This window comes from Camelina sativa, chromosome 14, assembly GCF_000633955.1.
Source record: "Camelina sativa cultivar DH55 chromosome 14, Cs, whole genome shotgun sequence".
Classification (NCBI taxonomy): domain Eukaryota; kingdom Viridiplantae; phylum Streptophyta; class Magnoliopsida; order Brassicales; family Brassicaceae; genus Camelina; species Camelina sativa.
In genome coordinates this window covers 15,847,696-15,866,780 of record NC_025698.1, presented here as the reverse complement: position 1 = coordinate 15,866,780, position 19,085 = coordinate 15,847,696, and the positions used below count along the sequence as shown (strand labels likewise).

Genomic DNA, 19,085 nt, shown 5'->3' with positions numbered 1-19,085 from the left:
AGCAAGAGGTTGAATCGCAGACCGATTCGCAAATAGCCTGTTGTGAGCATCTTCATCCCTCAAGGTGGGTTGCCGTGCTGGTGGGTTAGGCTCACGACCATCTGCATTCTGTCCATCCGCCATCCTATCAAGTTCAGCTTTTGTCTTTCTGTTTTCCCGTTTAAGTCGTGCTAACTCTTCGTTATGCAATATACGCAAATCAATAGGCTTTTGACTTCTTGTTTGCATACACCTGAAACACAAGAGAAAGAACAAAAGAACTAATTAGTAAATAAAAATAAAATAAATNGTCGCACATGCTGATAGCTTGCTGATCTCTCTTCAAAAGAAGGTCTACCTTGGCAGTGAGATTCTTAATAACATCTGTATTCACGGAGCTAACAACACGCACAGAACGATCATACTCATGGCTATGATTGCTGTTACTCGCTGCAAGGTTTTCGATCAAGAGGTTTGCTTCAGCGGCAGTGTTAGTAGAAAAATCTCCTCTGCTGGCAGTATCGAGTGCCATCTGGTACTTCTGGTCAATTCCTCCATAGAAGATGTTCATAAGATTCTCTTGTGAAAAGCCATGATGAGGACATTCCCTCATATACTCCTTGAATCTCTCCCACGCTTCACAAAAAGACTCTGTACCACCTTGTGAGAAGGTTGTAATCTTGCTCCTTAACATAGCTGATCGTGACTTAGTGTAGAAGTGGTTTAAAAACGCTTCTCTACATTGCTCCCAAGTGGTAAGTGATCCTCGGTCCAAGAGATTTAGCCATCTCAATGCTTTATCTCCTAAAGAGAATTGGAACAAAGTCAACATGAGGTAATCATATGGAACTCCATTAGACCTCGTAGTACTAGCCAATCTCTCAAAAGCTTCAATATGGTCCAAAGGGCTCTCTGATGCTAATCCATTAAACACACGATTCTGAGCCAAAGGAGCAAGAGGTTGAATCGCAGACCGATTCGCAAATAGCCTGTTGTGAGCATCTTCATCCCTCAAGGTGGGTTGCCGTGCTGGTGGGTTAGGCTCACGACCATCTGCATTCTGTCCATCCGCCATCCTATCAAGTTCAGCTTTTGTCTTTCTGTTTTCCCGTTTAAGTCGTGCTAACTCTTCGTTATGCAATATACGCAAATCAATAGGCTTTTGACTTCTTGTTTGCATACACCTGAAACACAAGAGAAAGAACAAAAGAACTAATTAGTAAATAAAAATAAAATAAATCTTAGACTAAATCTAAATTTAGAATTTCAAAGGCAATCATTTTGGTCCCCGGCAACGGCGCCAAATTGATCAATAGGTCAATTAACCCAATGTGTACTCCACCACGATCTAGTGGTATCGTTGTAACACTTTAGGATCGAATCTACAAAGACCAAACAATGCACTATGAAATTATCAAGATCAAGTATAACTAAGACAAAAGAAGTTTGTGTTTGAAAGTCACTAACAAAGGAGTAAATAAAAGAGTGTTTTAAATCTCAAGAGAAAACGTTGGGTGCAGGGAATCATTAGGGACTATGATCACGAATTTAGATGATTAGATAGGGATGCATTAAACACAGTCGTCAACGGTAGAACTCTTCGGGCATCTGTCCGTTCTATTCTTGAACTCAAATCACGTTTGTAAAGATATCCTACTTTCGCAGCGATAACTATCTAAGCAATGAAATTACTAAATCCTAAACTTTCGTTTGAATCCAGCAAAACAAGCAAGCATTAACAAGTTCAGGTTTGATAAGTTCACAAGGTGCCTCAACTTCAACTTTCATTAGCTAAGGTCCACCTTGCTCACCTAAGTTCTTTTCCAGCAACTCAACAACACTTTTGGTGCCCCGATGAATTAAACCTATGATCATAAACTAGATGATCAATCTAGCTTAAGCATTAAGAACAACAATAGATGAAGAACAATAAGATCAATCCCTAATCTAACAAATCTAGCATCAATAAATCATAAAAACCCTTTCTGAAACCCTAAACCCAACAGTGAAACTACTCAGCCATAGAGAAACAGAAACAACAAATCAATGATGAAGATAACATAATTGAATTGCAAAAGAATAGAAAATAGGGTTTAGAAATCTTCTCCAAAGTGTCAAGAAGGATTAGAGATCTTCTCCCTCAGCTCTCAATACAAAATAGTCTCAGAAAAATAAAGCTTATGTCTCTAGAGGCCGAGCCTCTAACTTAAATATCAAAATAAAACCCTAAAAGTCGGTTTAAAACAAAAAAAGAAAACTTGAGTCGGGTACGGGATCGGTCGATCTGAATGTGGATCAGCCGATCCTGGACACTTTTTCTGTGTTTGCTCCATCTGCTTGCTAGTCCGATCAGTCTTCACCAAATCAGCTTCAGATGCTTGTCTTCATCCCCAAAATACTCAGTTTCCTTCCAAAGTAGCCTAGAACCTGTACAGACTCACAAAAGATTAAAAAGACTCTAAAAACACACTAAGACCTAACAAGACTCAAAACAAGTGTAAAAACCATTGTTAAAATCCTATAAAATACAGACACATCACTGATGGTACATTAAACAAGCTTAAGGCTCGCCTGGTAGCGAAGGGATACGATCAAGAGGAAGGAATTGACTACCTAAAGACGTATAGTCCTGTTGTTCGAACTCCAACTGTCATAATGGTTCTTCATACTGCAACGGTACGAAACTGGGAGCTCAAACAAATGGACGTAAAGAACGCATTTCTCCATGGTGATTTGCAAGAAACGGTTTACATGAGACAACCTGCTGGATTCATTGACAAGGATAAACCAGATCATGTTTGCCTCCTGCATAAGTCTCTTTACGGACTCAAACAGTCTCCACGAGCGTGGTATGATAAATTCAGCAGTTTCTTGTTGGAATTTGGATTCAAATGCAGTTGGCAAGACCCATCTCTCTTTGTGTATGATCGCAATTGAGATAACATACTCCTTCTTCTCTATGTGGATGACATGGTGATTACAGGAAATAACTCGGGAGCCCTCAATTACTTACTTGATGAACTCAATAAGCAGTTCTGAATGAAAGATCTTGGTCAGGCACATTATTTTCTTGGCATTCAAATACAGAATTTTCAAGCTGGGATGTTCATGTCACAACAGAAGTATGCAGAGGACTTACTCGTTGCTGCAGCCATGGAGCATTGTTCACCCATGCCAACGCCTCTTCCTCTGGACCTCGACAGAGTTAAGGAAAAACAGGCAGAATTCTCCGATCCAACTTACTTTCGAAGCCTGGCAGGAAAACTTCAATACCTCACATTAATAAGACCGGACATTCAATTTTCAGTAAATTATGTCTGTCAGAAGATGCACAAACCATCAGTTGCAGATTTTCAACTTCTGAAGAGGATTCTCAGGTATATAAAAGGTACCATCACAATGGGTATTACCTTCTGGCGTAACACCAACTTTGATCTTAAGGCATACAATGATAGTGACTATGCAAACTGTAAAGAGGGACGACGTTCTGTGGGAGGATATTGTACCTATCTTGGACGTAATTTCATCTCATGGTCTTCAAGAAAGCAGCCAACGGTCTCCAAAAGTTCTACTGAGGCAGAGTATCGGTCTCTGTCTGAGACAGCTTCTTAAATCAAATGGGTCAGTTCAGTACTGCGAGAGCTCAACATCCCTTTACCTCAAACACCGGAGCTGTATTGTGATAATCTCTCTGCAGTGTACTTAACTGCAAATCCTGCATATCATGCTCGCACAAAGCATTTCGATGTCGACTATCATTATATCAGAGAACGGGTTGCCATGAAGACTTTGGTGGTCACTCACATCCCAGGCGAACAACAGATAGCCGACATATTTACCAAGTCTCTTCCTCTTGGTACATTTGCGTTTCTCAGAAGCAAACTTGGTGTAGGACTACCTCCCACACTAAGTTTGAGGGGGGTTGATAGCAGACTAAGGACGAAGACACCAAATGAAGCAGAGTATTTGCTTTCAACCAAAATCCAAGAAATACAAAACGATGTCGCATGTGCTCAAAGATCGACTGCTACAATCTCTCTGTCTAAAGGAAAAGAGACAGCTTCACTCCAAGACAAAACAAACGGAACAAAGGAGGAAGCTGCGTTTATTGCACATAGAGCCAAGATAAAAGAAGGAAAGAAAGTAGTCGCGTGTCAAGATCACAAGGCTGAAACAATCATAAAGCAGTCAACCTGCAAACCAACTATGATATTATCAAACCAATTTGCAGCCCTTGATTCTGTATGTGTAAGCTAATGTTGACATCTGTCAGGAGACACTAGGTTTAAGGTTACTGCATAAATAAGCCATTGATGGCAATTGTAAAGTTTGAGCTGAAATAATACAAAGTTCGGTTATCCACAAAGTTACTCTCTTTTACTTTCAATCTGAGATTCGTCTCTGTGCTGCATCAAAAGCTCCCAATGAATCTTCTTGGCTGTTTCCTTCGGATCTTATATCCCATGATTTCATCGTGACGACAATTACTTCTGCTTGCATTCTGAGATCGTAGAGGAATTTCTTCACATCTGCTTTGAGTGCTTCCGCGTCTGAATCCTCTTCAGCTATGCAGAAGAGTTGGATTTTGCAGCTTTCAAAGCTTTCTTTCGTGAGAAGAAGCTGTGAGAGAAGAAGCATGAGACCACCATCTCTGACAATCCAGTACAAGTCGATTGTTCCATACTGCCTTTGGTACTCGTTTGGCCATTCGTCTAACCCTTTGATGATGACAACAGCTTTGTTTGCTGTTATGCAGTCGTTGATTATCCCAACAAATGTGGACGGAATCTCTGTTAGATTTTCTCTGCGCCAGATCTCAGGGTACCGCATTACCACGATGTTGGGTTTGAGATTTCCTAGTCCCATTGTCTGGATGATACCACGGAACCCTTCGGTCATGTTTGGTGCTACAACGATTTCAGCTACACCTTCGCAACGCTTGTACTCAATGTAGGTGGCTAGTTGTTTGCAGGCTTCCTTTGCTTCTTCAGCACATTCATAGTAGTCACCATCTAATATCGAGACAAAGATCGACATTCCACGACCTTTTTTCTTCATACAGTTCGCAAAATCAGCCAACTTAGGGTGGCACGGAACATTTTCTGGGAGCTGTCCCCACGGTCTGCAGAAAACAAGGGGAATTGGATACCAGTTCTTGGGGTGCACTTGATTTGCTACAGTTAGGAGAAAAGACAGTACATGTGATTAGCATAAATACATGGACTATCTCTTACTGAATCAAATAGATATGGCAGGTTCAGCATTATGGAACTTGGAGAATATATATTAAATAACCCGTTGGTTACAAGCAAAATAAATTTATGCAGCTCACCTCCGAGTGACCTGAGACTACGAAGGGCCAACTGGAAATATGCACTCTTGAAACCATCCCCCCAGTCCCCGGCCTTTCCTTTTAGGCCAACATATTTGTATATAAGACTTGCAAGTGCAATGGCAACCACAGTGAACGACCAGGAAATCAAGAACATGATCACTGTTACAGTAGAGAAAATTGAAAAATCAACAAGTCTTTACAATAAGACATTTCGAGCTTCAGGTATGAATATACTATATAGGAAGACAGTACCAAAGACATTTTATTCAGTGAGTATATGGAAATTGATACCTATGCACAGTGAGGCTCCAACAAAGGAAAGGCTCCAATGATGGTATTTCCACCGTGGACGCCAACTTGGAGCATCAAGAAGATCGAGCAGGAAACAAGACAGGTTTACTCCCGAATAGCATAAAAGATAAAACATAGTCACAGTTGGTGTGATAAGATCCAGATTTCCAATAACAACACATCCTATGCAGATAAATGCTGTGAAAAGCGTCGCTATGTGAGGTTCACTAGTATCTGCAACTTTAAAATAATTGAGGATGGGGAGAATATCATCATTTGCTATAGCTGCAAGTAACCGTGGGGCCCCTGTCAAACTCTGGAGAGCAGCCCCTAAGGTTGAAAGGATGATTCCAACGTGAACAATGGCAGGGAAAGGCCAAGCAATTGTAGCAGTAAGTAGCCTGCAATAGAGGGAAATTGAATTAGAAAAAGTTCATAATGTAAGCTTGGTGTTGAAGTACTTAAAAGAACACCGTCTCTGTGACCAGACAAGATAAATCTTTTCTGACATATAAATGTGTGTAGTATATAAAGAACATGAGGTTATTTTAGTTTCTTTCAGGTTTAACCACACTCAAGACACGATGCAAGTAACAAGTGGGTTTTTGCATTTCCACCAGGACACTTCTCGCTATGAAAACACAACAGATCAGCTGTGAAAAAAAAAAAAAAGATAATCCACACGATGAATAAAGTCGTTACCTATCAGTCAAAAGTTTATTACGGGTCGCAACAGCTCCAAAAAACAACACAGAGATCAAATATAGCGAGGTTGTGGTCAGAGTGGCAGCCAACGTTCCAACAGGTATTGATCTTTGTGTGTCTTTCAGGGAAGCTGATCGATTTGAACCAGCCATAATTCCTGTTACAGCAGGGAAAAATAGACCCACCAGCTCACTGAAAAGAACCAACAAGAAGGGGAAATAAATTTCAGAGTAACAACTGAACAGAAAATTAATTCTAACATAAACCATAACTAAAGTTTTTCGATCATAGGCAACACAATCTCTGGAAGTTACTCACTTGAAGCTCCAGTACGTGCCTCCAGTTGGATCAGGAATTCCCGCATCATTTGTCATTTAATAAGCAGAGCCCCAGTTCTCTTTTTAAACGCAAGCCCCAGTTCCAAATTATAAAAAGGAACAAAAGGAAGGTTAGCCTTTCAGGGAAAACAAAAGACCACACCTCTTTCTAACAATATCAAGAAACGACTTACTGTCAGGGTCAACTGTCTTTGCCAAAAATATCCCGATGAATATGCAGAAGATAGAGAGCAAAACAGGTACGAGGAAAGCAGGTGCAACCCGATTGCCGCCAAACACAATGAAGCAAAGAAGGATCGTCACAACAATTCCATAAATCTGCAAGTCATGTGAGTACGGGCTTTGTATTGATTCGGAGACTGCTGTTCCATTAACCTTTGTGATAGTTTCTGCAATTAGAAATGAAACACAGCTATATGACTAAATGTGACTTTTAGGCTATAGATCATGTCCTCAGGGAAACAAGCAAGATTTTTGTTAAATAAAACTCAAGATTTTCAATAACACAGTCTTTTGTTTCTTCCAAAATCCTGAATTTGCATAAACGCTTTCTCAGTTCCAACAAACTGATGAAACAAATCTCAGGTGTCAATACTAGCATTATAAAGTTGTGGTGTAGACAAGAATAATGGCAGATATAAAAAAATAACAAATTACTAAGATTTGCTATAAGTCCTCTAAGCCCTCTGCTAGTTCACATGTCTAGTTGTTAAAAGTTTCACAGTAATTAATACCTCTAAAAATCCCAGCAGCAGGGAATGCTTTTAGAAAAGTCTCCACGGCACCTAAAACATACCTACAATGATTAGGAAGAAAGCAAAAAAAAGTAGTTATTAGAACCACTTGGCGACCATGTGAAACTAAACAGAGCACCAACAACTTAATGGAATGAGTGTCAAGCTAAAGACTTTTTCAAAAGATAGATTCCTTGAAAGGATCTAGGATTTACACTTACAGAGCTCCAGCAACTGCATTGCCAAGGAAGAAGCACAAACCTATGCTAATCCCAACTTCTGGACCAAGAGCGCGACCAATGAGGTAATATGGTCCTCCACCCTGGAAGTAACACAAAAATTTATTAATAAACTTGATATTACTGTCTATTGTTTAATCACAAAGGAAATAGAAATTAACGAGGGGTGCCAACGCTGGACCCGAGACCCAACAGTAGGAGATATATTTTTAACTATGGTTTCACAGATTTTATTCAAAGAAAATTCAGGTGATATAATAGAAAAAAAGAATTACCTTCATTGCGCCATTTGTTGCAATAGCACTCAGAGATATCGTCGTCAAGAATGTACATAAGCCACAGAGCAATACCAATACCAGACCTTGTCCAATACCAGCCATACCAACAATCCTGAATATTGAACAGATTGAGGCAGGCTATAATGACTTTATAATATGCTGTGAAATATCAAGGAGTTGCAGTCTTTCCATGTGAAACGGATATAGTATATAATTCCTAATATGTTTTGCAAGCAGGGAACGAAAACTCCCATCATTGTACCCATCTTGAGAGCAGGAGGCTGCAACGAAATGCATAATATTATGGAAATTATAAATTAAGCAATAGACGAAACATTCAACAATAATTTTCCATGGTAGAGTTTGGAATATTCCTGCGCCCATGCTTGATTCTTTAAACTAGAAGTTAACCTTGGAGGATTCTCTTTACCAGCAGTAAGGAAGCAGCCAAAATATAAATTACCTAGTAGACTTATGCAACCCATCTACCAATGTGACCAGCTTCAATCACTAACCACAACTAGTGATTGAAGCAAACGTAGATGAAGAAAGAAAAAAGCAAAACTGTAATGTGAATCTTACCAAGCTAACGTCACTTTCAACATCAAATTGTCGGAGAATCTGACAGCAGAACTACCCTTTCTCTGGGGGAACTATGAAATGAAGAATCTAAACAACCTTGGCAGCCTTAGAATCATAGAAATCGAACCAAATTGGATCGCATTCTACTGATCAGTACACAAAATTGTAATCATGAGAAGACATCGACAAGAAAACAGAACCAAACAATGGAGAAACAGATATCTTTCGGAAAAACCTCACTCTCAAGATCAAGAGTTTGTAGCCGAGGACAACAAGCTGTCGTCATAACAGTAACAGGTAATGCATTGTACAGACTGTCCCGTAACATTGGAAAGGAAGTAATAAAGAGAGATCCTTAGAAGTTCAAGGATCAGCTTCAGCCAGAGAATATCAGAATAACATTGGAAAGAAGCTGTGAAGGGGAATAAGCATCCACAAGATTCTCGATTACCTGCAGCATACAATTCAATGAAATCTTTGCATACAACTAACACACAGTAAGTAGGCAGTTGTGGTCAATATTCTTTGAACTACAATCACTTTGGGGAACCAAAATCATAATTCCTTTACTTTCTAAAAATTGAGAAAAGAAGACAGAAACACTGAAAATATGAGTAACACTAAAACTACACATGTCAGCAGATGCAAATCATCAGTCCTAACATAACAAACTAGTTTTGCTTGGTGTCAAAAAGGCAACGCTTAGATATTAATAAAAAGAAAAGGGAAAAACTAGAGCTTGTCAAGCTCTTACATTAGGATCCTTCAAGAAATACATAAAACACATTATAAAGAGGCAATACTTTCAACATGTTCTGGCGAGATGTAGACGCAAACTTCATCTCCAAATCCATATCGACGCCTAAACTGTCCATCGTCTGCTATTCCTTTGAGGATAACTTTTCTGATGTCCTTTCTTTCAACATTGTAGTAGAAAATGTAGAAGGGTTGAACATCACGCGACAGACGTCTTGAAGCAAAAATGATTTCACCAGCTTTGTTGATTCCCGAGGAAATCATGTTCGTACCCAACCCCAAAGAGAAGGGAAGCGTAAACGTTTGCTTGGACCAATCATGTTTCTGCATATCCTCTAGTATCCAGAAATTAAAACTGCTAAAATGATGGTAGGGGTGTCTTGTAATGGCAGCTAACTTCCCTTTGTAGTCTATCAATATTGATTCACCCTCCCAATACACAACATCCACAGGCGCTTTGATAAAACTAATGCTCTCATGTCTAACGTCAAAACACACAATCACCGGATTCTTATCTCGGGTGGGGGTCCAAGCACCAAAAAACACGAAACCGTTGATGCTTATTGTTTTAGTTACAGTGTAATAAGGAGGGGAGGTAACCTTACTGCGTGTCCACGAAGAAGAGTCTCCTCCTAGAGTTAAAACCTCGTGCACTAGAAAATCATGGTTAAGGTGAGGATGAGACAACAAGATCAATGCTTTGAATTGATCACCAACAGGATCGTATCCCAAGGATGTGTGTGATCCGCTATAGGGTAAGATAGTGACTTTGCCTGTGCTAGGGTTACAGACAATGAATGGACCACTCTTAGCACACCCGATTAAGCCATGGACGGAAGAACAGTTGCAGCATCTATCCAAGTAACTATCAAAAGGTAGTATCAGATCGACATTGGTTATCAAACAAGAAGCTTCCTCTCTGTCGTAGGAAGCCGAAGAGATGAACATGAGATTGTCACCAATCTTGGGGAGTGCACCTTTACTGAAAGAGATTAAAAACCGCGACTGCGTCCTAGAGGAGGACATGGAGAAGAAGGAATCGACGAAACTCTGGCTTCTGATGATGGAAGACCAAATCTTTGACACGCATTGGAACTTCACTAGAGACTTTGCGGGCAGTCTAGCCAGTATCTCAATCTCTAGGTCAAGAGGAATCGAATCTAACTTACTCAAGCTTGTGCCTTTCTCAGTGTTACAATCTCGCTCCTTGGATTGAAAAGGAATCGAAGCTACCTTACTTAAGCTTGTGTCTTTCTCATCGTACTTGTTACTATCTCTCTCATCGCGTTCCAAACTCAGGCTTGTAGATTCGACTCGGCAAAGTTGTTTCTTTTGGTGGGTCTTCAGAAACTTGACAGTTACTGAAACAATCTTTAGAACAAAAGGGATCGGATTTGTCTTACTTGCGATGCTGCGCAACCGGTCCTTCTCATTGTTCCTGCGTTTCATGGCGGCTCCGGACGAAACTCTGAAATTCGACTATGCGCAACCACAAAGGAGTAATTCCTTTATATATATATATATATTTTTTTTTTTTTACTTTTTTTTTTCCTCCTTGGGCCTTCTTCCTTCAAAAGGAGTTACCCATGCTTGCTTGTGTGACCGTAAACGAAGCCCAAATAAAATTCAAATCGCCAAGAGATGAGTCAGTTCGACACACAAATTATGTTTTGACTATCTAATAATAATATTCACATCGGGTGAAAATAATCCACGTAATCTTTAAAAATTTATCATGAACAGGAAAAAAAGAAAGAAAAAGGAATTAAACCCTCAAAATAAAGAAACGGCTGGGATATAAACCGTAGTTTTGTTGTTTCTCTCTTTTAAAGTTATATTAAACCCTAGTATCATACAACATGAACACAATAATGAAAGGTTTGCTCCCCCGATCTTGAGTATATCTCCTCTTCTTAGAACTTCCTTTGCCTAGTCGAATCTACAGTTTGTTTTTGGTAGGCGCCATGAAACGCGAGAAGAGACAACGTATTGAGGCAGATCCCATCCCTCTTGACCTAGAGGAGGCTATACTCACTAAATTGCCTGCCAAGTCTCTTATGAAGTTTCTATGCGTGTCAAAGACGTGGTATTCCATCATCCGAAACCAAAGGTTCGTCAATTCTTACTACGCTATGTCCTCCACTATCCGATCATCGCGGTTTACAATCGCTTTCTGCTGCGGTTCACAAGCCAAATTTGATGACTGGCGTTTGTTCGTCTTCTCATCTTCCTACGAAGATGAGAAATATTCTTCTTTGGCAACCACTCTCCATATGACAATACCTTCAGTGTATAGCGCCTCCGGCTGTCTTTCTGTCCATGGCTTAATCGGTTGTACTATTAGTGGTCCGTTCATTGTCTGTAACCCCAGCACCAACAAATACACTATCCTACCATGTGTCGGGCCACGCACATTCTTGGGATACGATCCTGTTGGAGATCAATTCAAAGCATTGACCATGGTGTCTTATCCTCCTCCTCCTCAGCCTCAGGATTTTCTAGTGTACGAGGTTTTAACACTTGGAGGAGGAGAATCTTCATGGACACGCAATACGTTCACCAGCCCGCCTCATTTCACTGTTACCAACTCAAAATGTATCAATGGTTTCGTGTATTATGCTGCTTGGACCCCAACCCGAACTACAAATCCGGTGATTGTTTGTTTTGATGTTAGATTTGAGAGACTGAGGTTTATCAAAGCGCCTATGGCTGTTGTTTGTTGGGAGGGTGAGTCTATTCTCATAGAATACAAAGGCAAGCTAGCTTCCATTGCAAGACACCCTCATGCTGATTTCCGTAGTTTTGATTTATGGATACTAGAAGATGCGACGACACATGATTGGTCCCAGCAAACATTTGAGCTTCCTTTCTCTTTGGGGATGGGTAGGAATATCACTTCCCCGGGCACTAACAAAGCTGGTGAAATCATTTTTGCACCAAAACGCCTCTCAAATGATGCTCTACCATACTACATTTTTTACTACAATGTTGATAGAAAAGACATGAGAAGAGTTAGGCTACTAGGAATTGCTGACGATGAAGAGTTTAGGCGCCGTTACACGATCGCAGGGCAATGTTACGTCTCCATCTCACCCGAACACGTCGAAACTATTGCCTCTCTATGATCTGTTTTATGTATCCTTTTCTCTTTAAGCTGGATCTTGATTTTAAGAGCTTACAGTTAATAATTATACACTCCCACGACAAACTCTATGGTTTTTTTTTCTTCTTATAATCAATAATTTGGGCGTTGGCTCTTCAAAACCAAGGCTAGTTTGTTGTCTAATTAGTAAGACTCATGATTTGCATTTGCTGACATGTGAATTTTTGGCGTTGCTCTTATTTTGAAGTGTCTTATTTCTGGTGAATTTAGTATTGAAACACAACTCTCTTACTTGCTGGCAAGCAATGACCTAGTAGTATTGATCCCGTGTTTGGAAAGAAGACCCCCAAAACAAAAATAAAGAAAAAGACTCCTTTGGGATTCTCTGGTTTCTCCTCTGTTTCACTCGGAGGTTCACCATATCTCCTCTAATTTCTCAGTTTTTGCTCAAAAATCAGTTTTTGAAAGTTTTTACATTTAATTTGACTTTAATATTAGTTACCAAAAATTTCAAAATTAATTATAGGTAAGATTTAAAAAAATAAGAAAATCTTTCTACCTCATTCAAACATAAATATATGATTCCTTTTCACATTTATTTGAATTTATATTTATATTATCTTGAATTATTCTATAATACATTTAATTAATAAAAATTGTGATTTTTTACTGCATATGATGGTACAAATTTTTAAAAACGAACATATATTACTCAATTTACTGATACAATATCTCACATCAGACTCATACTATAAAAGATAAAGAGACCAAAACGATTCATAATACAAATGAGTAGAAAGCTTGATTTATCAGGCATTCAAACTTAAAAAACTTTTATTTGATTTATTATCAATATTTCAAACTTTTTAAAAGTTAATTATTATAAATATTTACATTTTATAAAAACTATAAATATTTCTATTTTTAGAAAGTTAAACTTTATAATATTTAAAAATATTAATAATATGTAAACGTTTATGAAGTTTCAAATATTATAAATATTTAAACTTTACAAGAATTTTAAATATTATAAATATTTCAACTTTTAAAAAATTTAGAAGACCTTGAAAATATTAATAATATATTTAAACTTTTACGAAATTTCAAATATGAGAAATACTCAACCGTTTTAAGAATTCTAAGTATTATAAATATTTAAACTTTATAAGAAGCGTCAATCTTATAAAATGTAAATGGTTACAATCTTAATAAATAATATTAATCTAATATATATATATATTATAAAAAATAAATATTAAAAATTAAGATGATATAGTGCGAGTTAAAATATCTCGGGACAGAGTTATATAGCGGGATGGATTTGGTGTTACACGGGTAAAACATCATTTCATTATTTTGTTAACACTATCGGTATCAAAGAACAGACATATCTAAGTAAATTGATTAAATAAATATTATTAAATTAACAATTATTATATAATTATAACATATTTAACCAATAAATACAACTTATAATTTAAATTTTTTAGTTATAAATAATTTGCCCTGCGGTGTACCGCGGGTCCTAATCTAGTTCTCTAATAAAACATAAGCACATCACTCTCTTGCTCTCTTATGCTCTGCCTTGTTTCTTGGTATGAACACAATTACAAAAAACCTAAACTACTAGTAAGAGAGAAGAGAGGTCTTTAATCTTCTACAAGGATACTTACTTTGTTACAAACACAACACACACATACAAATAGTGATTCTCTCCACGCTACACTACAGTCACTTCTCTACTCTAATCATGACAAGCAAGGTTATGCTACTTACTCTTACACTAGAACAACTCAATTAGTTTAGATTGGTTAGGAGAACTCTTATCGCTAGAGAGACTCTGCTTCGTCTCTCAATCTATATTTGTTGAATAAAATGTAAAATTTATTCGAAAAAAATTATGATTACATCAAGTGCAGCGTAATGTTGAGAGTTTTTTTAAGTGTAAACCATAGTTGTAGAGTATACAATTTAAAATGAAGAAAGAGTAGTCCGGGCTATCCTCTTAACGGGAGGCTAACCATCGCTCCATACAGCCAGTGAATTTCCCTGTGGGTGGTAGTGAAAGCAGCCTATTGCGGACCTGTCTGTCAAGGCGTTTAATGAGCAGAGTGGATTGTACCGGTGCCTCCCCGTGTCGGCGGTTGTTTCGCTCTTTCAAAAGGAAGTGAAGCGAAGCATGGAAAACATAACGCAATAGAAACAGAGTAGGAGTCCCCAACGAGGTATCCACGAGGAGAGACATGTTGGTTTCCCAACATGTAGAGAAGTGTTGTGCGAGTAGCTTAGAGGTGAGACCTGTCCATACGTCTGTCGAGTACGAACAGGTGAAAATAGATGATTGCGGGTTTCATGTGATGCACGACATAAAGAACAAGAGGTATATATCCGGGTGTTCCAATGCTGCATGCGATCTCCTGTGGTAAGGCGGTTTTGTGTGGCAACCCAAACCATAAAAGAGTATTTTGATGTGGCCTGAGGGAACCATACCCCAACGGTGCACGGCTTCCTTTGACCAGTTATCCGGGTATGTTCCCAGGTTTCTTGGGTGCTTAAAACGTCCCCTTTCCCTTTCCACAGGACTACATCCTCTGCTTCTACTCGTCTTCTGTTTCGAATGCCTGCTAGTGCTGTTTCCATTTGATTTAAGTAATCCACGCGATGGTGTCTCGGTCGATGGGTGAGTGCTTCCGCAACAGTAGCATGGAGAGTAATTCCCATGTCAATGCTTCCTCTCTGTCCTGCAATGTTATTCAAGCATCCCAGCGGTGACCATGGCTTAATTGGGTTTACTAAGGGTGGTAGTACGTTCACTGTCTGTAACGCCAACACCAACAAATTCACTATCCTACCATGCAGTGGGGCACGCACATCCTGGGGATATGATCCTGTTGGAGATCAGTTCAAAGCATTGACCATGGTGGGTTTTAACACTTGGAGGAGGAGAAACTTGTTTATGGACACACACGAAGCTTACCAGCCCGCCTTATTTCGCTGTTACCAAATCAGTATGTATCAATGGTTCTGTGTATTCTGGTGCTTGGTCCCCACGTAATAGAGTGGATCCGGTGATTATGTGTTTTGATGTCAGATTTGAGAAGATAAGTTTTATCAATGCGCCTATGGCTGTTGTTTGCTGGGAGGGTGAATCTGTTCTCATAGAATACAAAGGGAAGCTAGCTTCCATTGCAAGGTACCCTTATGCTGATTTCCATAGTTTTGATTTATGGATACTAGAGGATGTGAAGACACATGATTGGTCCAAGCAAACATTTGAGCTTCCTTTCTCTTTGGGGATGAGTAGGAATATCACTTCCCCGGGGACCAACAAAGCTGGTGAAATCATTTTTGCCCCAAAACGCCTCTCAAATGATGTTCAACCATACTACATTTTTTTAAGAGTGATTTTAAAGGCTTTCTAGGCCCAAAGACTAATCTCCTGGAGCCGGGAGAAACCATGTTAAATTTCAAACCCCCGTGGCCAATGCTACTCGAACCCAGGTGGCGAGATTTTTCTCCCTTTACCACTAGACCAAGGCGACTTGGTTAAAATACATGAGAAGAGTTAGGCTACTAGGAATTGCTGACGATGAAGAGTTTAGGCGCCGTTACGGGATCGCAGGGCGATGTTACGTCTCCATCTCACCCCAACACGTCGAAAGTATTGCTTCTCTATGATCTGGTTTATCAATTTTTCTTGAAGGATCTTTTATATATGTTAGCACTTTGTTGACAAACTCTGTTTTCTTAGATTTTTATTTTTTTTAATTATTATTGAAGTGCTTTGGCTTTTCAACACCAAGCAAAGTGCTTTGGTGGCTTATATTTTGAAGTGTTTTTTGTTTTTTGTTTTTTTTTTTGGGTGATTGTATTATTGAACACAAACTCTCTTTACTTGCTGTGTATTGTGTAATATCATGCACAAGATTTTGGCAAGTAATTAAATTGATCATGTGTTCCCATTTTGTTATTCCAATTTTGTTACGATCCAACTTGGTATGATGGGAGGCACAAGACGTGGCCCGCATATGGGAGGAATGGGAAACGCTTCTAGAGGAGGCCGGCCGATGTATTATCCACCGGCAACATCATCAGAACGTCCTGGCCCAACCAACCGGAAAACACCTGAGAGAAGAGAGGAATGGGGACGGATCAACAAAATCAGGATGCATCACATGACATGGAGCAGTTTGAGGTCGGAAACAGTTTAAGAAACGAAGAGAGTGATATTGAAGAAGAAGACGAAGCTCCAATATGATCAAGACATGGAGAAGGAAAGAAGCGTCGGTGAGAGAGAGTTACACAAAGCTATAATTCACCTCTCTCCCCCTCCTCTTACACAAAGCAACATCATCATTTTCTCAATTAGAGCTGTCAAAATGGCTTGTCCACGTCCATTTTGACCCGTCCAACATTGTCTAATTTGATTTTGGACAAATAGCTGACCGTGTCCATTAACGACCATGCCCACTAATGACCATATTTTTATGGGCTGTCCATGGGTGTCCATTGGACAACATATAACATATTTTGTAAAATGAGAAAAAAAAACACAAATATTCAAAAACATATTTGTGTTTTAATTTTTTTCCCAAATCGATTTTGACCTAAGTTTTTAAGTATTATGGGCCGCCCAATGTCCACATTGTCCGTCCAGTTTTGTTCGTGGGCAAAAGCTGACCAAAACTATTTAGACCCGTTCCAAATATGGGTTTTTACATGACCGGTCCATAATGAATTAGACATGGGCGGACCATGGACAGTCCACCCATTTTGACAGCTCTAACCTCAATGAGATTGAGGAGTATCTGCTTGGGGTATAGCAGCAATAATTACATTATTGGGATCATTGATGGTGGAAATTACTACATTGCTGTCTAATTGACGACATAGACATAAATACTGTCTAACTTGTCAATTGTCACTTACATTTATTCAACTTTAGAGCAAGTCAATGATAATAATTATGACTTTTTATTTAAGACAAAACGTTAAACACAATTTGTGTTACATGACGCTAATAGAGATAGCCGTTTAAGAAAAATTCTCAAAAGTAGAAGCAAAGGATAAATTTTAGCTTTCCATTATCCATACAGCAAGAATAAGTATGGATCAAAGCTAAGAAGCAGAGTAATTAAGAATAAGCTGTTACAGAAAGAGTCATGCGATCTCTCTCAATTAAGTAAGAGTCTATGAACCTGCATTCTCTCAAGATAGTGGCATTTCCGTTTTTATTTGCTCTATTTTCTATTATTTTCATTTATCTTTAATCTTTTGGTCTCAATTTGTTTCCCTTATTTGTTTCTCTCAACATAAGCTTCAGTGTTGGCTCAGTTAAAAACCCGACTGAAACTGAACTCGATAATGCAATATTTGCTTGGCCTCTTATCTGTTCTCATAGCAGAGAACAAATAATGTATCAGAGACCAAAAAAGCTCACAGAACTCTCTTGTTAAGAAATTCTTCACTTTATTTACTTGAATGATAGACAGTTATAAAGGCCGTTACTTCTTAGAAATCCTCAAGTGTTAATGAAAATAATAACAGGCAGAATCTTAATAAAACACACAATTACATAAGAACTTCTTTGATTTTTTAATGTTTACAGAGAGACAATACAAATACAACTTGCATCAAATAGAGAGCCTTTTTTAAGCTGACCTAGGGAACCATCAGGTTTTTAAACATATAGAACTGAAGCGAGATGGAATTACGATCGATTCCCTACAAAAGTTTTGTAAGCTATTCATTACATTACCAAAGCTAGATTTGATTCGTACAAGCCTCATAACGTCTATACGTATTTAAAGCACGTGAATTCATAGCACAAATTGGCCCTTCAACATCATCTCTCATTGTCTCTTTCTCTTCCTCTCCTCTTATACTCTTTAGCACACCGATGAACTCTCTCATCTCTTCACGGCTTCTTCTCACATGATGATAATTTCTAGATGACGCAGATGTGCTCCAGTGTGTAAGCTTCTGGTCTGGTGGGTTTAAAGATGTTGTGCTCCTAGTATTAAACTGAAGATCCTCCACATGGTCAACAAAGACGCAAATTGCAGGAGACTGATGCCAAATATGGTATTCTCCAAGACATTGGATTTCAACACTTAGAAGATGGTTCCTTTCGAGATTAAGGTAGAAAACATAAAAAGGTTTATATGCTTCATCATTCGCCAAAACAATGTCACCCGAAGCAGTCACCCCAACAACAGAAACCTTAACAAGTTTATTGTCAGGCCTCAAGATGTAGAAGTAACTCGACCATTCTTGTTTCTCTAGATCCTCTTGAACCCACATACATAATGCTGAATTTAGAATTCACACAATGAATTTGTTTGAGTGGGGAAAAAATTCACTTAAGATCTCTCTCTAAAAATTGGATTAAAGCTAGAAAATAAAGAGGGGTTTTGATCTCTTGAAGAAGAAGTTAGGGTTTTCTCTCAAGAACAATGAAGAACTAGGGTTTTAGTATTAATTGTTGGATGTTTACAATGAAGGAACTTCCCCCTATTTATACTTTCTCTAGATTACAAACAATATTAACTTTCCTTATAATTCGAACTAAAATAAGGAAAGTTGCTTCTTCTCTTCAAATCGGCCACCAGGCGAATTGGAAAGTCGGCTTATCTTCGGGTTGGGCCGCCTTCTTCCGAACAGGCCTTAAATAAACGTTAAGTGTATATTAACTGGATTCCCAGTTAATCAATTGAATTGTCTTCCCGGTTTAGATCGGTATGTT

At 38.7% G+C, this 19,085-nt stretch overlaps 5 protein-coding genes across 5 annotated transcripts; 1 reads left to right on the top strand and 4 right to left on the bottom strand.

Moving 5' to 3' along the window:
* LOC104743644 (cation-chloride cotransporter 1-like) lies at nt 4,363-6,711 on the bottom strand. The gene is made up of 5 exons (XM_010464698.1): nt 6,629-6,711; nt 6,308-6,502; nt 5,606-6,006; nt 5,312-5,473; nt 4,363-5,153 (listed from the first exon to the last, which is right to left on the bottom strand). Exons 1-5 carry the CDS (start codon nt 6,682-6,684, stop codon nt 4,363-4,365), a joined length of 1,605 nt encoding a protein of 534 aa, XP_010463000.1. The 5' UTR covers nt 6,685-6,711.
* Nucleotides 6,760-8,005, bottom strand: LOC104743642 (cation-chloride cotransporter 1-like). The gene is made up of 4 exons (XM_010464697.2): nt 7,897-8,005; nt 7,604-7,704; nt 7,383-7,444; nt 6,760-7,037 (listed from the first exon to the last, which is right to left on the bottom strand). The coding sequence occupies exons 1-4, from the start codon at nt 7,999-8,001 to the stop codon at nt 6,760-6,762; spliced, it is 546 nt and encodes a 181-aa protein (XP_010462999.1). The 5' UTR covers nt 8,002-8,005.
* Nucleotides 9,268-10,686, bottom strand: LOC104743641 (F-box protein At1g30790-like). The gene has a single exon (XM_010464696.1). The coding sequence runs from the start codon at nt 10,684-10,686 to the stop codon at nt 9,268-9,270; it is 1,419 nt and encodes a 472-aa protein (XP_010462998.1).
* On the top strand, nt 11,202-12,362 carry LOC104743640 (F-box protein At1g30790-like). Its single transcript, XM_010464695.1, has one exon. It carries the CDS (start codon nt 11,202-11,204, stop codon nt 12,360-12,362), a length of 1,161 nt encoding a protein of 386 aa, XP_010462997.1.
* LOC104743639 (F-box protein At1g31080-like) lies at nt 18,104-18,643 on the bottom strand. Its single transcript, XM_010464694.1, has one exon. The coding sequence runs from the start codon at nt 18,641-18,643 to the stop codon at nt 18,104-18,106; it is 540 nt and encodes a 179-aa protein (XP_010462996.1).

Excerpts from the sequence above, each read along its gene's own strand:
- LOC104743639 (XM_010464694.1), bottom strand. The coding sequence starts at position 18,643 with ATGTGGGTTCAAGAGGATCTAGAGAAACAAGAATGGTCGAGTTACTTC.
- LOC104743640 (XM_010464695.1), top strand. The coding sequence starts at position 11,202 with ATGAAACGCGAGAAGAGACAACGTATTGAGGCAGATCCCATCCCTCTT.
- LOC104743644 (XM_010464698.1), bottom strand. The coding sequence starts at position 6,684 with ATGACAAATGATGCGGGAATTCCTGATCCAACTGGAGGCACGTACTGG. Across the intron at positions 6,503-6,628 it reads GGCACGTACTGGAGCTTCAA|TGAGCTGGTGGGTCTATTTT; the intron begins GTGAGTAACTTC and ends GGTTCTTTTCAG. Across the intron at positions 5,154-5,311 it reads TAGTCTCAGGTCACTCGGAG|CAAATCAAGTGCACCCCAAG; the intron begins GTGAGCTGCATA and ends TCCTAACTGTAG.
- LOC104743641 (XM_010464696.1), bottom strand. The coding sequence starts at position 10,686 with ATGAAACGCAGGAACAATGAGAAGGACCGGTTGCGCAGCATCGCAAGT.
- LOC104743642 (XM_010464697.2), bottom strand. The coding sequence starts at position 8,001 with ATGGCTGGTATTGGACAAGGTCTGGTATTGGTATTGCTCTGTGGCTTA. Across the intron at positions 7,705-7,896 it reads CAACAAATGGCGCAATGAAG|GGTGGAGGACCATATTACCT; the intron begins GTAATTCTTTTT and ends TGTTACTTCCAG. Across the intron at positions 7,038-7,382 it reads TGCTGCTGGGATTTTTAGAG|AAACTATCACAAAGGTTAAT; the intron begins GTATTAATTACT and ends TTCTAATTGCAG.